Here is a 16,451-nt window from a genome sequence, read left to right on the forward strand (position 1 = left end):
ATGGATTTCAGGAGTCTAGTTCTTGCTTTGATCTTCCTAGCCACAAACGTTCAACAAGCCACCTAATTGTTCACTTTTCTTTGCTTTAGTATTCATCTCATTAGGTCACTGGAAAAGTTCACCACAAAAATATAACTCTCAGTATCATTTATATGGAGCTATACAGAAATAAAATGTTCTGAATTCTCAGAATTTCTGCTTCCTGTACCTAAAACACTGGACCATATTCAAGTATTGCTAAAGCCTGGTACACATTTTAGTATCCTTCATCTTCTCTTAAGATCTGATTTTTCTCAATAACGAAGAATAGGAATAAACAGGAAGCTAGGGGCAGAAAAGCTAGTTTATAACTTAGGTAATCATTGCACGACACAACAACTCTGCCCTAGTAATTCTACCAACTTAGGTATTGTAAATGAGGGTGCAGTGAAACCACTGAGCTGGACCACTCTGTGGGTGGAAAATAGGGTTTCCTGGAAGAAATCAAATTGTTGGTCTGCCTACAAGAATAGAGCGTTGCAGCTTGTTGGGAAAGTGAGTGGATTTTATATGACTGTCAGCAAGATGGGGATCATTGAGCTGAAACAGTCTGTTAGGATTATTCAGGAACTAGATGCCCCTGCCCCACATAGCTGAGTAATGGGAGCAGATAAGGGGGGTATCTGCCTTATACCAGCCTTGAGAAACTCTGAGGAATGCTGAGTTTAGGCTTCTGTTTACCCAATCAGTCTTTCCTGGATTACACTCAGGTCATCATTTACGGTATTATCAGCAGCACTACTGTTTGGGGGGCCCACTTTGGAGCTAAGAAATATTTTGTATAGCACTTATATGTAGATTTACTGATCATATATTTTGAACTAATTCAAACTTAGTGTTTGGGCAACATATAATAAATACATGGGGCACGGATTGGTACACAGAGGATAGCAAGATAATAAAACATAAATAACTATTCAATTTTACCTATTTTATGACAAGAAAATATATAAAACCCCGCAAAAGAGATGATAAGACATCTAAGCAACTCTCAATTAAAACTGCTAGCTATGAAAATCTAGGTTCAGAGAGTTTCAGTCTTTTTCATCAAAACGTTTGGGATCAAAAGTATTTCAAAGTTCTCAATTTTTACCATTCTGGAATGTTTCTATAGATCCTACTGGTTGACAATTTCACATCTAAAAATTTGAAATGAAAGTCTCCAAAGCCCAAGAATTGAATGTCATCTCAGGGATCAGGAGCACCTGCCTCTGGAAGTGTTATACATTTTCCCAATGTAAACAAGGAAAGAAAGGCTGTCAGGTCAGCCAGACAAAAGAGTGATTTGATGACCTTACTCTAAGACAGAGTGTGGAACCTCCAGTGTGAACTTCAGCACCCTGTTCTGACACAGTATGTGTTAAAACATCCCTGCAAAATGTCTGTCTAAAACAGACACCAAGGACTAGGTTTTCAACCACAGCAAAACCTTTTGTTCCTGAGCAAAATATTGCATGTGGATCGGATGTGTAGACACGATCGCTTGAACTTACGCATATTTCCTGTGAGAAGAATAAATTAGAGGACAGTATTGTTTTGAGCTCTGTTAGAAATGGAAGCAAGGAGAACAATGCAAAGTGCTTTTCCAATTTGGCGTGGGACTAAAAGTGGAAGAGGTACTAACTGTTGTAGTTAAAGAAACAAATAAGTAGAATTTACTGCACAGTATGATGTAGAACTAAAATCTATGCTTATTTTATGAGCATGACAAAATTATGAGGATAATGATTACAATTTAAATGTCATGTTTTCACGAGGGCAAGATGATAGCATTGGAAAAAAAAAGTAAATACATGGGCGAGGTCAGTACATAAATCACATAAATATAATTCTTTCAATTCAGAAAATTGTTCCAGCAATAAGAAAGTGGCACCATTTCTGTTTTATTATTTACAATGTTCTTTTCATATATGTTTTATTTTTAGTAGATGTGAAGTTATAAAGAATATAATATTAATGAAGTTTAAATTGTATATATTTCTCTTGAATATCAGTTGCACATAAAATTTTGCCTCAGCACATCATGTGAAAACCCCGTTGTAGATTGACAATATAAATTTAATTAAATAGTTGTGTTTTTTGAGGGAATATAGGATACACAAAAATGTGGATGTCAATTTGTGAAGTCCGTTCAGACCTTCTACCTTCACTTGGGATCTGAGGATTGATTGCATTGGCTTAAGCTCGCGCCCTTAGACAACAGCTCCTTTATCTACTGAACCTTCTTAACCATGCCAATATTCACAATCTTCATGTTATTTTTAGTGTGCCATGCCCTCCATACTGGCTAGAAGGTAAAACATGAAGCATCTCCATGGGAACCGTGTTAAGTCAGTGAATGCTACTTCACCATATTGTTACCCTGGTAAGATGAATCATATCTCTTTAGTGTAGACATCCATGTCAGCAATTATGATATAAATGTGCTATCGTTCCACAGGCTGTTAAATATTTATAGACAAAAATAATTATATACACCCAGCTTGTGTTAGTGAAAAGTAAAGGTGCATATTAAACTTGGAAAAACCAAACAGAAAGATGTAACTAAAACATACATATTATGACAGCCATTATACACAGTGAAAAACCAAAATTATTATGTAACTCATTGGGAGATAACCATTATATTTTACAATTGACCTAGTAATAAACATTTTTTATTCCCATATTTTTGTCCTCACATACATAAAAGCATATATTGTGAAAAATTGCATTTGGTGATGACATTAAATCTGTGTTTTCTTTTTATAAGCCTAGGTAAATGAACACGTTTTTTTATAATATAAGTTATATTTGTCATGGGTAAACACCAGACATTTCTTTGGGATTATAACATATCTACAAATTACACGGGAAGAATATTTACCTTGAATTAATCTTATCTTGAAATGGCTTTGTGTTTCTGTTAAGATAAATATTGTTTGCTTATCTATATAGAATGGATGCGATAAATGACATTCTAGTAGAAATTTTTGGAATCGAAGGTTAATATAAGAGCTATTTAGAAAAAGAGATAGGACTTAGTTTAAAATTGTACTGAAGAAGTGAAAAATACGTGGGATGTACTGCAAACACATATCTGGTTTCTAGTGACAGCAAAATGATAAGGATATCTTTGACCACATGTATTTCTTTAAAACAGCCTGTCTGTGGCTTTACAAAGGAACAAAGATATACTTTGTTATGACTCTAAAATTTACTAATATCCTGTAAATGTACTTCCATGCCTTAGTGATGAAACTTTGCATCTCTATTCATTGTATCGCTGTATATTTACAGGACTGTATTTAATTTAACACACAGGAAACAATTATTTTCCATTTTTTGTTTTCAAACTATTCATCAGCTAATTTTTTATTTATATTTTTTCTATTTTTAAAAGCTTACCATAGAACTAATTATCTGTACTAATGAGCAATAGTATCTGGCCATTTAGGATACTAATATTTAACACTGAGATTACAGGAAAAATACGTATTCTTGAATAGACTCATATTTCATCCATTTGTTAAAAGTTTTCCTCTAGGTTAGAAAACTGCTTTCTTAAATAACTCACATGATATTTCCATTTCTCTATCAGCATTTAGGATCAAGCACTCAAACACATGAGACTATGGGGGCCATATCTATTTAGACTACCACATTATACTTCCTGCTCCGCACATGCTTGTAGCCATATCACGCATTTAGTCCAACTTCAAAAGTCTCCATAGTCTATCACAGTCTCTACAATGTTTAAAAGACAAAAGTTCAAAGTTTTTTCTGAGATTCAAGAAATCACTTAACTGTAATCCTCCATGAAATCAAAATTAAAAAAGAACAGATCACATATTTCCAATATATGATGACACTATATATATATATATATTTGTATATACATATTTGTACATATATATATGTATATATATATATATATATATATATATATATACATACATATTTATAATTCCAGATCATAGAGAAGGGAGCACATTGAGGGAGTACTGGATGCATCAAAGTAGGAGGCCAAAAACCAAGTGAGCAAACTCTAAAATCTGCATACCCTATCTGATGTCAAAGTGCTCTTCAAATCTACAACTCCTTTCAGCTATGTTGACTGCAACACACTTCTTTGTCTTTTGCTGTTTATATTCCCTGTTAACAGCTTTCCTCTGCAGGTATCTCATGACTCTGGTAACTCCAACATCTTGGGTTCTCCAAGGCAATCCAAGCTTCAGTTTCACAGTTTCATGCAATAGACTCTGGGCCTCCACTCAGGGTTAACCCTGACACATTTCTGGTTGCATCAGCTTTCCTTAGTCACAGAGGAAGATTCAATACCCCCTTTCTTGTATCTTTGATTCTAAAGCCATACCCATGTGGCTGAAGCTGCCAAGTCCTGCTGCATTTGGGGATGGAGCATGGACTGCTTGTTTAATTACATCTTCATCAGCTTTCTGTTTTCAATGGCTTCTTTACTGCCTTAAGTGTCTGATTATTGATCCTAAAACAGGATCAATGGACCCAGACCGGCCTCCTGCCTCTGTAGTGCTGGGATAGAAAGAGTGCACCACCATACCTGGATATAAGCTTATCTTAATTCCTTCCCACTAGTTGGAAGTTTAACTGGGTAGGTTCTTTCCCTAAGATCACTACTCCCTTTATTCTATTTCTTGATATGGTATCTCCTTGGACACAGGACTTAGCTCTATTCTACTTCCTGGTGCTCCTTTTCTCCTCAAATTGCACATTTTGTATTTTCCCTTGCTCACCTTGCATCTTTCCATTATAGATCACTACTAACCACACAACAGAGTCAATACTAGATTGTTTTGAGATTTCCTCTACCAATGGAATTAATACAAATCTCTTCACTTTAGCCTCATGCAGACTTTTTGGAGAAGGGCAAATAGCAGCCACCTTTCCCCCAAAATATCACAAGAAAAGTTTTTAGGCCAAATATTAAAATTCTTCTCCTATGACACATCTTGAGTCAGGCCCCCATATTTCAAATAACCCTCTACATCACTGCCTTCCATGTTTAATATTGCATTTGCATTTCACTTAGTTAAAAAACTTGGTCTTTTAAAACACATATTCTAATTTATATTTCTTTCCTAAAGTTCTGTAATGGAATTTCATTAACTGTTAATTTAGTGAGAACATTTTAAGAACCATCAGTGCAAACTCAAGAACATGCTTCTCTTCCTACATGATCAAGTGTAGTTTTCAATGTTTTGCTTTTAAATACCATAATGATACTTGAAAGCATTTTGTAAAAGCAAGAAAAGAAATTTTGGTCTTTTATTTTCTATTACATTATGTTGGTTCTATCACTAAAATGTTTACAAGAGGAGAAAGACCCATGGAGAGGGTAGGCCATATTTATTAACAGTGGCAATGCAATCTACTAAAAGTTTTCGCTTAAGAGTCTTCCATATCTTCTTAATAAAATGTAAAGTGTCCATTATCAGAGTTTTGTCACTCCTAAAACATTTTCATACAGAGATCTCAGATTTCCTTCTATATGCCCATTTTCTGAGTTTGGTGTATTAAATAGACCCTTGGGATTTATGTACTTACATATACATGATGAAAAGTAAGAAAACTAAATAAAACCGTTTGGTTTATTTGCTCAAATCTAGTATGATTAAATCTAAATTCAAGTTTTCTACTCTTGACATTTAAATAGACCCCTTTAAATTGCACTTAAAATGCTTCTTTTTATGGTTAGAATCTTCCTTGGTGTTTATTTGTATAATTATCTAGGGATACACTATGAATTATGATATAAATTGAGGCATAAATTAATTAGGGTATATATTTATGCCTATAGAAAAATGATAATTTATTATTTTATATAATTTTAAAATATGTTCTAGTTACAGACACTGAATATTCCAAAATTCAGCTATTTTAGCTTTTATTAACTAAGTAAGAAGACAAAATATAAGTTTTATCAACAATAAGGTTCCTCATGCATTTTAATATTTGAAATAGAAAAGATAATTGACAGAATTTACTGTAATGACTTGCTGATATAAAAATCAAACAGATATCATTTGTAAATTAAATCACATTTCTTTATCATATGCTCTACTGCATTTTACTGAATCAAACCAAAGTGTAACATATGCAGATTTAAACAGTCAAAATTTGAAACATAAGAAAAATAATATGAACATTTGAAACATTTACTTTCAGAACACATATTAAAAGTTCAACAAATATTTCATTTTCAAATAAATATAACATAAAATTCTTACCTTAGAAAATTGTGCATTTATCCATTTTGTGAATGTTTTCTTTTGAACATCTTCTCTTTCATCTATTTTGTAAAATAAACAAAATTAAAAGTTATAACTAATTATAGGTTATATTTTGCAACCAAAATAACTTTCAAGTAACACATACTAATTTTATTTTAAATTTAGTGTTAATATCATTCATAAATGAAGTTGAATTAAGTGATGTTGGTATTGGGTATTTGATGGAAAAGTATATCTAAAATTAATTGATGTGGTCAGGTGCATAGTCTTTCAAATACAACAGCATTGACTAAATCAGTCTCATCGAATAAATGGGATATTATTCATCCCTTAATATTCTAGTCATGCTAGTGAAATTAAAGGAAACTATTTGGTAGTATTTATTTAGCAAATATAACGCTGGGCCTTTCCATGTACTTTCTTTCCCATTTATGAATAAAGGATTATTTATTCATTCACAACCACTAAATCCTCTAATATAGAAAAAAACTTCATATTACAAAGGCTCTTTAACTACCAGGAGCATGGCTTAGTTACCTTTGTATTTTATTTTCTACACAAACTAAGAACTCAGAAAACATTATTTGACAAACATAAATGACTTAAGGGAGGGCCAATCCTACATGGCTAAAATTTCTTATGTTTCATTGTGTTTAAAGTAAGGAATTGTAAAAGCAAATGACATTTCTTGGCTTGTAAATGAAAACTCAGAGGGAAAATTTCTACAGATTTATATCAAGGGATTAGGTTGAGAAATTATAAAGAAACGGGTTTATAAAAGCTATCATTACAGAATTATTTGCTTTTCTAAGCTTGAAATTACTATTGAGTTAAATTGACAGAAAAAAATCCATCTTCATTACTAAAATATTTTCTTCAATGTTTGGTATTAGTTAATAGTCAATAACCAGTATATCTATATAATATGTAAGAACTAAATATTTCAGATATTATTTACTTAGGTCATAGGTCAAAATAATTGTTATGAAAATACCTCAAAGTGTACACATTTCTTCTCATAAAATTTTCAATAGTAAACTTCCATTCATTTCTTCAAAATATTTAGAATATTGCAAAGATTTTTTCATAACAAATGCATTCATATACTAAAATAATATCTATCTTTAAATTGTAATACAGATGCACAACAAAGCTTTTATACTTATATGTAAAATAGCAGCAGATAGCTCTTGAGGGGAAAATTTTATTTTCCTTCCTAAAATACATTCTTACTTAACTATGTTATTCTCATAGGCTACTATACATATGGTCAATTTCAGCATTATCCATATAACACACAAATCAGAAATAAACAATGTGGATACCTCTCTTTTGTTGACATATTTGAATAAATTAGAGTGATATTTTCAAACCTAACAATTCCTATCACCACCAATTACATACCATTCCTTGAAAATCAAGAAAATAAGAAATGGAATATTTTAAATGCCAGATTTTAATTGGCTTGGCGTGAAAGTCTAAACAAATATCTCTCAGTGTTATATAGGGCTATTCCTCCCTAAAAGTAAATGCACTTATTTGAAATTCCAATTTCTTTTTTCATTCAAATCCTTGAGTATTCTATGCCACACACCAGAGAGAAGATGAGTATGCTATATAGTGAATATATTTTGTCCACAACAAAAATAATGTTGGAGCTTAATACATCTTGTGGCTATATTTGGAACTGAGATTTAAGGGGGAGGTGATTAAAGAAAGTTACAGAGACTGCCCGAATTGACCAATGTCATCTAATCGGTGTGGGTTCTTGCTCTCACAGAACTAGGTTAACAACCAAATATGTCATTAAGAACTGGCTATGACTGTGACTTTTCATGATTCTTATTCACGCTAGAGAAACAGATGTCACTAGAAGATCAAAGAAACGATTTTGTCCTAGTATAGATTGGTGAGCCAGTAAGTTTTAGAGGGTTAATTACATGAACATTAGAAACTGAAAGGTAGCTAGCTAGCTGTACCACCGAGAAGTTGTCTAAACAATTTATGGTAGCTTCCTCAGTAAGAGTCCCAGCTGCATTGTAATAAGCTGTATCACTGAAGAGTCCGTTGCACGATTTATGGGGAACCACACTACTGAAGTGTTTCCATAAGCAATCATTTTATTTTACCTCTTCTGAAACATCTAGAAGTGAGAGAACCTCTGATATATCCATAGAAGAAGGTTCAATAGCTCAGTGAGCCTTTATAACCTTTCCACGTGAGAAGATGAATGCACCCCCCAAAATAACCCATTTACAACTATAGCCACATGAATGTATTATGTGCCAACATAAATTTTGTTGCTCACTAAATATATCTTATACACAAAAGACACATCTTCTCTTTGCTGTATGACTACTATGGTGTTAAGATCTTATAGCACTGATTACAAACACAGTGATTGGTTGAGCAATGATGATGCCCCAAAGAAGCAGCAATTCATCAATGATAAAAAAGGTTACTCCTTCTATGTGCAATCTCTGAAAGTACCTGTTAGGCCTTTGCATTTCTGCAATGGATCCTTCACCAGAAGCTAAAAGAATCTAGAAACTTGATGAACTTTTAGAAGCATGAGTAAAAATAAATGTCCTTCTGAATAACTAGCCTAATCCCCTACATGATGGAGGAAGGTCATTGGTTAAATAAAAGAAACTGCTTGGCTCTCATTGGTTAGGAGATAGGTGGGAGGAGTAAACAGAACAAAACGCTGGGAGGAAGAGGATGTGAGGTCAGACTCGACAGCTCTCCTCTCCGGAGCAGAGGCCTCAGAGAGACGCCATGCTCCCCGCTCCAGGGAAGATGCACGATATGAAGCTCCGACCCAGGATGGACTTAGGCTAGAATCTTCCCAGTAAGACCGGTGCTATACAGATGATAAGAAATGGGCTAGTCCGGGTGGGAGAGTTAGCCTAGAAGAGGCTAGGTAGAAATGAGCCAAGCAGTGTTTAAATGAATACAGTTTGTGTGTTGTTATTTGGGGGCAAAAGCTAGCCGAGCAGGTGGCTGGGGTGTTGGGGACACAGCCCCGCCGCCGCTCTTATTACTACACATACATTTTGTTATAGCAATAGAAAATGTACCAAAAGAGTACTTGAAAGTACACAAGAACACTCAGATGTTTTAAAACATAACAAATGATCTCTCAAATATGTCATTTGATGATAGTTATGCCAAAGGCTTTTAGGTGAAAATAGAATTGTGATTTCATTTTCAATTAATTTCCAACTCCATATACAAAGCACTGAAGTCAGCACAGAAACCTTGACATTATGAGCAAAATGCTATGTACCTACTGTAAAAATAGCAGTAAGTGTGAGGTTCAACATACAAACATCTTCAGGAAATATCCTGTTTCAATTATCATCTTTTGTAGCAGAAAAATATATCTGCAATGAATTTCTTGCAAATGGTTTACTTTGGAATTGTAGCTTTTTCAATGTGATAAATATTATAATTCATTTTGTTATAGCAACAAAATATGAATGATTAATCGTGTCTTATTGCTCAATAACTGTTTTTAATAATATTTCAATCAATTTGCATGCTATTTAATACTTTTACATTGGAAGATAAACTCTGAATGAATAAAGCTGGTATTATAAAAAATCAATTAGACAATGATCATTTGAATCAAAGTCCATAGTTGATGGAGGAGGGTCATCTGTCTATTGGTTAATTAATAAAGAAAACTGCTTGGCCTGATAGGTAAAGAACATAGCTAGGCAGAATAGACGGAACAGAGTGCTGGGATCCGGGCGATGGTAGCGCATGCCTTTAATCCCAGTACTCAGGAGGCAGAGGCAGGCAGATCTCTGTGAGTTCAAGACCAGCCTGGTCTACAGAGCTAGTTCCAGGACAGGCTCCAAAGCCACAGAGAAACCCTGTCTCTAAAAAAAAAACAAAAAAAAGAAAAGAAGAACAGAATGCTGGGAGAAAGAAGCCAAGTCAGGCAGTTGCCATAGCTCTCCTCTCCAAGATGGACACAGGTTAGAACCTTTCTGGTAAGCTACCACCTCGTGGTGCTACACACATTATTAGAAATGGGTTAATCAAGATGTGAGAATTAGCCAGTAAGAGGCTAGAGCTAATGGGCCAAGCGGTATTTAAAAGATTACAGTTTCCCTGTAATTATTTTGGGACATAATCTAGCCAGGCAGCCGGGATCTGGGGCCAGCAGGAACACAGCCCGCCACTCCTAATACACATACTTTTCATTTTGACTAGATATACCTTTTTAACATAATTTGTTAGCAAATTGTAAAGAATGGTTTGAAATAATCAAAGAAAAAAATTGAACAGATGCACACTAATTCAAAACAATCACAAGTTAGATACTCAATTTAAGCTACCCAAACTTCTATGTATGTTGTAATTGCATGAAAGCATCCTGAATTTTTATAATATACAATTTTAAAATTATTAGATTATTGCCATATTGTCTATAATAAAAATGTGAAATCAGGAACAAAGCAAATGTGAAGATAATAAAGTAAAATATGTTATTGAAAAGTAATTGTGCACATTCCTGCTCAGTCATTTCAAATAACAATTTTTTTTCTCATTTTTTCTTTTGAGAGTTTTATAACTAGCTTCCTCTCACTCATAAAAATATTTCGGGGCATATTAATTTGAGAGGCAAAGACGAAAATCTCTCTTAAAAAATTTACTTGAGTACTGTTCTCTGGGGATGTCAGAGAGTGAAGAACTACTACTTCATAAATTGCTAAAAGTGATCAATATTTTATTTTATTCTCTCTATGGGAAAATTTCACATAAAATTATCTTCCTACCATGACATAAAACATGTACATCTTCTCACAATTAAACACTTCTAGTAGTCATTTTTATTCAATATATCTAGCATTTTGTATCTCCTGAGATTAGTGCATCAACCTTTAACCTGTTATTAACTTTTATATTCTTGAAAACCTCAGGAATATAAATGTCGGATAGATTTAATGTAATATTCATGATTCACAAGAAAAATTACTGCAGGAAAGTGTTACTAAGAGGCACACTGAAAGAGCATTAGGTGAGGAGACCTACCTTCCATTTCTACTAAAAGATAGTCTAGAATTTTGGCCTTGTATTTACGAATCCTCACTTTGTTTTCCTTTGAAATAAGGACATTATTCTTTATATCATCGACCCATTGTTGGAACTTAGTGTAATGATTCGTGTATTTAATTCTATGAGAGTCATATACAGAATGTACATAATTCTTCACTAGTTTTTGAGAATACAAATGACAGTCAATATTTGGCAAAGTTCACAACCTAATAGAAACTGTAAATAAATGAAGTATTTTCAAGAGCAAGAATTGATAATTTTGAGAAATTAACGGGGGTACAGAGAAAAGGATATTCAGCTACTCGTGCACTGGAAGAGGCATTGTAGACAAGGAGACAATCAATTTGAGTCTCGCTGAATGTGTGAAAACACAAAAGAAAATGTTAGGGAGAAAATGATGAATTTTGGTGAGTGGAAAACAAAGAATAGAACTGTAAGAAATCAAAAGTCATGCTGTTCATTCAATGAAATTTTATGTTGACTAACTCGAACTCATAAACAGGGAAATTAAGTGGCTTAAGTTGCAAGATGCTATGATAAATTCATAGAGGAGGATCTCTCTATAACCTGACCTTGTGTTTGCTACCAGATAAAGTCATAAAGCTGGACATTCCCTGATGATTTTTACAGTAATAAAACACTGACTAAAACAGTACCTAATATCACAGAGAAAATAAACAATTCTGCAAACATGATTAAGCCCAATGCTAAAGCAATGAGATAAAACTTTGTGCCAAGAAATGTGTGTGTGTGAGTGTCCGTGTGCCTTGTTAGTCATTTTATATGTATTTGGTTTATTTCTATTGCTTAATTTATGGTAAAAAAAACTAGTAAGTTTCCTTGTAATATTTTCATATCTGTAACATATTTGTCCTCTATTGTCTTCCCTCTTTCCTGTCCTTCTCCTACTGATATCCCCCTTCAGTAGTCATCTTGTTAGTGCTGGAAAATATTTATATTCAACAGGTTTATTGTTTAATACATTAATCAAAAATGCCTATCATTTATGTGACACATTATAAAACTTAGACATAGGAGAGGATGTTAAAAAGTAATGATTCAGAAACACACATAGTGAACAATGATAAAGAGACATGATTTTATTTTATTTAAAGAGGAATATGAAGTCAAGTGGAAAAGCTATTAATATTGCAGATTATTCTATATACCTAGTAGGGAGGAGGGGAAGATAAAGAGATAACTATGAAAAATAATGATAAGTATTAGATAAGGCTATGCAATACTTGGACTCATTATAAAGGAAGGCTACAAACTCAGGACATATATACAAAATAGATTTGTCATGTTATTAATGATACAAAATGGCAATGTCAAGTCAAAGGTTAGACTGAAAAATGATATAAAAAACATTTTCCATTAAACCTGAGTAATAGCCTTTGATCTTAGAATTTTAGATTTCGAGGGCATAAAGTGGCATTGGTAGTCAGTTTATAATGAGGAGGCCTAAACTAATTAAACTCACACACAAAGGAGAGAAAAAAATGTAGTGTCAAAGAGGTCCCTCATTTGTCATTCACTCTGTAATCAATGTAATGCATTTTTTACCACTCATTACGCAATTAGTGCTGTTCATAAAACATTATATCCTTTCTCATTTTCAAGACAGTAGCTGTCCAGACCAGAACAATATTTCTAATATTTTGCATTGAATAATTTACATCTGATGCCAAATAAAGATGTTTAAGATGATAAAATCCATATTTACTTTTCACTTCTTATTTTTCTCCTCTGCAGATATTAATTCTATTAACTTGTAGTAAAAAGAATAGTGGATCTCTCCCAAAGTCATTCATGGCCAGATCCCTAACATCTCTGAATATATCATGTTACATAAAAATGGGGAATTTGCGGTATGTATGGAATTTGACTTGATAATCAGTCAACTCTTGCTAAGAAGACTATCCTGAATTATCCAGTGAAACAAATAAAATCACCAGGGCTCTTAAACAGAAAACTACTTGGCCTGACAAAGCAAACCAGAGATAGCATCATGGGAAGATCATGACTATGCTCTGCTGTTTGGAGGATGAAGAAGGAAGTCGGACCTGAGAAATGTGCGAAATACCTAGAAAGTACAGTAAAGGAAGAGGTTCTCCCTCAGAATATGTATAGAGGACACCTGTGTCTCTGCTCACATGGATTCAGTTTGGATTTCTGACCTTCAGTTCTGCTTGATAATAAATTAATGTAGTTTTAATGTCTTAAAATTTTATAAGTTATACAACAAGAATAGAAAATTGTGTATAATGTTTCATTAAAGCTTACAAAACATATATGCACTTACTCCTATTTGTGATGGACAATCCCTATGAGAAAGATAATCATTCTGTTCACTTTTCCTTCCTGCTTACTGACAGAATGGAACATAGAAATGTATATATGTGTAGATGTAGTTCTACTGATAAGTACTCTGATTTTTAGATTATATAGGGTTCTGTCATATTAAGAAAAATTAACTTGAAAAGTCCAGTTTCTTTTTTGTTAGGCTCCATTCACATTCATTGTATTTAATTAATAAATTTAGAAATAATTATTTTAATGGGTTTCATAATTTACTAAACAATATTTTTGAGAATCAACTGATTAATGAGATTCTCAGATGCTACAATATTGCTACATAACATATTGAGTGTAACAAAACATTATATTTGCAAAGTAACTAATGGATTAATATTCAAAATATATGAAGAACTTGTGGAGCCAGATATCAACCAACAAACAATCCAATTTTAAAATAGACATATATGTAAACAGAATATTCTCAATAGAAGAATCTCAAATGGAAAAAAAAACACCTAAATGTTCAACATACTTAGCCATCAGACAAATGTAAATCAAAACGACTTTGAGATTTCATCTTACACTTGTCAGAATGGCTAAGATCAGTACAATAAGTGACAGACAACTCGTGCTGCTGAGGATATGGATGAAGGGATCACTCCCTAATTGATGGTGGGAGTAGAAACCTGTGAAGTCACTATGGAAATCAACATAGTATTTCCTCAGAAGAACTTACTTCAAGACTCAGCTCTACTAATCTTGGGCATATACCCAAAGGACACTCAGCCCTACCACAAGGACAATTGTTAAACCATTTTCATTGTAGCTTTATTTATAATAGGCAGACACTAGAAACAACTGATATGGATTAAGAGAATGTGGTGCATTTACACCATGGAAAATTAATCATCTGTTAAAAAATTACATCATAAATTTTGCTGGCAAAAGGATGCAACTAGAAAAAAAATTTCCTGAGAGAGGTAACACAGACCCAGGAAGAGAAACATGGTATATACTCACTTATAAGTGGATACTAGTTGTCAAGAAAATGATAACCATCATACAATCCACAAACCCTGGGAGACTATGTAACAAGGCTAGCTCTAGGGGAGATTCATAGAATTTCCTGGGACTGAGAAATAGAATACATTTTGTGGGTGGACTGGGGGCATGTGGTGATTAGATGGAGGGGAGTCAGGGAAAGTCTTCAGGGAATGAAAACTGAAATTGGGGGGAATTTGGCAGGCTGTGCCAAAACCTAGTGAAGCAGAAATTCCCTGGAATCTAAGAGGGTAACCCTAGTGAAGACTATTAGTAACAGATGATATGGAACCTAAACCATCCATCTTCTCTAACCAGACAAGACTCCCGGTGGTGGGACAAAGATACCAACCCAGTCACAAAACCTTTGACCTATAATCTGTTCTGCCCAAAAGGTATGCTGGGGCAATGATGGTGCAGTACTTGTGGGAGTGGCCAACCAGTGAGTGGTCTAATTAGAGGTCAATACCATGGAGAGAAGGCCCATGCCTTCATGATCAGAACCAGAAGAATGGTAGGCCATAGACCTAGGGTAGAAAGCAAATATGACTAACCCAAAAAATAAAAAAGCAAAAAAATAGCAAAGCGCAAGCAAACAAAAAATGATAAAAATGCTTCCTAATGATATTCTCCTATACTAAGATGGGTGCTTAGTCCAGTCGTCACCAGAGAGGCTTCTTCTGGAAACTGTTGGAAGCAAAAACAAAGACCCACAGCCAACCATTAGGCACAGACAGAACCCAGGTTGGATATATTTTTTTTTCTTATCCCTTCACTGAAAGTGGTAGAACCCCATGGAAGAGGGGAGGAGAGATTGTGAGAACCAGAGCGGTCAAGAACACTTTGAGAATATACCCTCATGGAATCATTAAACAAGCTTACAGTGGCTTACAGAAAATGAAGCAGAAATTATGGAGCCTTCAATGGTCTGAGATAGGTATTCTGCATACATATGGTTGTTGGCTTTGTGTTTTAGGGAGACTCCTATAGTGGGAGTGGTGGGTGTCTCTGATTCTTTTGCCTGCTCTTGGGATGCCTTTCCTCCTATTGGATTTTCTCACCTGGTCTTGATGTGTTTATGCCTTTTCTTCTTTTATCTTGTTGTGCTGTGTTTTATATATGTTTCCTGAGAGGCCTAGTGTTTTATGGGTAAGCAGAAGTTAAGGTGGCATGTTGAATCTATGGAGGGAGAGATTATGGGGAATGGAAGGAGGGGAAGCTTTGGGATGTATGAAAAAATTAAAGAATCCACTGATTGGAGAACTTATGGTATTTAGCATCCTTATCCCAGCATTTTCCATGGGAGATGTACATAAAAGTTGGTCATAAAAGCTGTACACATCTCAGATGATCACAACTTTATCAGTAGAAGCACAAGTGGCTATAACTGAAGTTCTTGGCCTCATGGTGGCTTCTCTCTGATGACATGGAAGGCAGGTTGATATTCAGAAACTTTTTAGGTAACATGAAGTGTCAAACCTTCTCTATCTACCATGAAGAAGTGTTGCTATTCAGTTGAGAAATAAAATTTTCACTTAGGTATGATAATGAGCTGCCCATAGGATCTGTTTCTGCCTCCACTTTCAACTCTTCACACTTTCAACTATTTTCACTCTGTGGATAATGTGATAAACCACAAATTTAATCTATTTTAGCAAAAACTACTTTCTAGCTTCTTTTTTTACTGACAATAGAATTTTTTTTCATGTAACATGTTCTGATTACTGTTCCCCCTCCACCTTCTTTGATGAA

The 16,451-nt window shown here is 34.1% G+C and overlaps 1 protein-coding gene across 8 annotated transcripts in view; it reads right to left on the reverse strand.

The window, feature by feature from the left end:
• Dmd (dystrophin) overlaps positions 1-16,451 on the reverse strand; it is a 2,313,977-nt gene that overhangs the window by 2,022,610 nt on the left and 274,916 nt on the right. For all 8 annotated transcript variants that reach the window (XM_075957213.1, XM_075957212.1, XM_075957218.1 and 5 more), the window contains exon 2: positions 6,285-6,346. In XM_075957213.1, coding sequence (XP_075813328.1) covers positions 6,285-6,346 — 62 coding nt within the window. The remainder of the gene's footprint in view (positions 1-6,284; positions 6,347-16,451) is intronic.

The sequence above is a fragment of the Microtus pennsylvanicus genome, chromosome X (genome assembly GCF_037038515.1).
Source record: "Microtus pennsylvanicus isolate mMicPen1 chromosome X, mMicPen1.hap1, whole genome shotgun sequence".
Lineage (NCBI taxonomy): Eukaryota > Metazoa > Chordata > Mammalia > Rodentia > Cricetidae > Microtus > Microtus pennsylvanicus.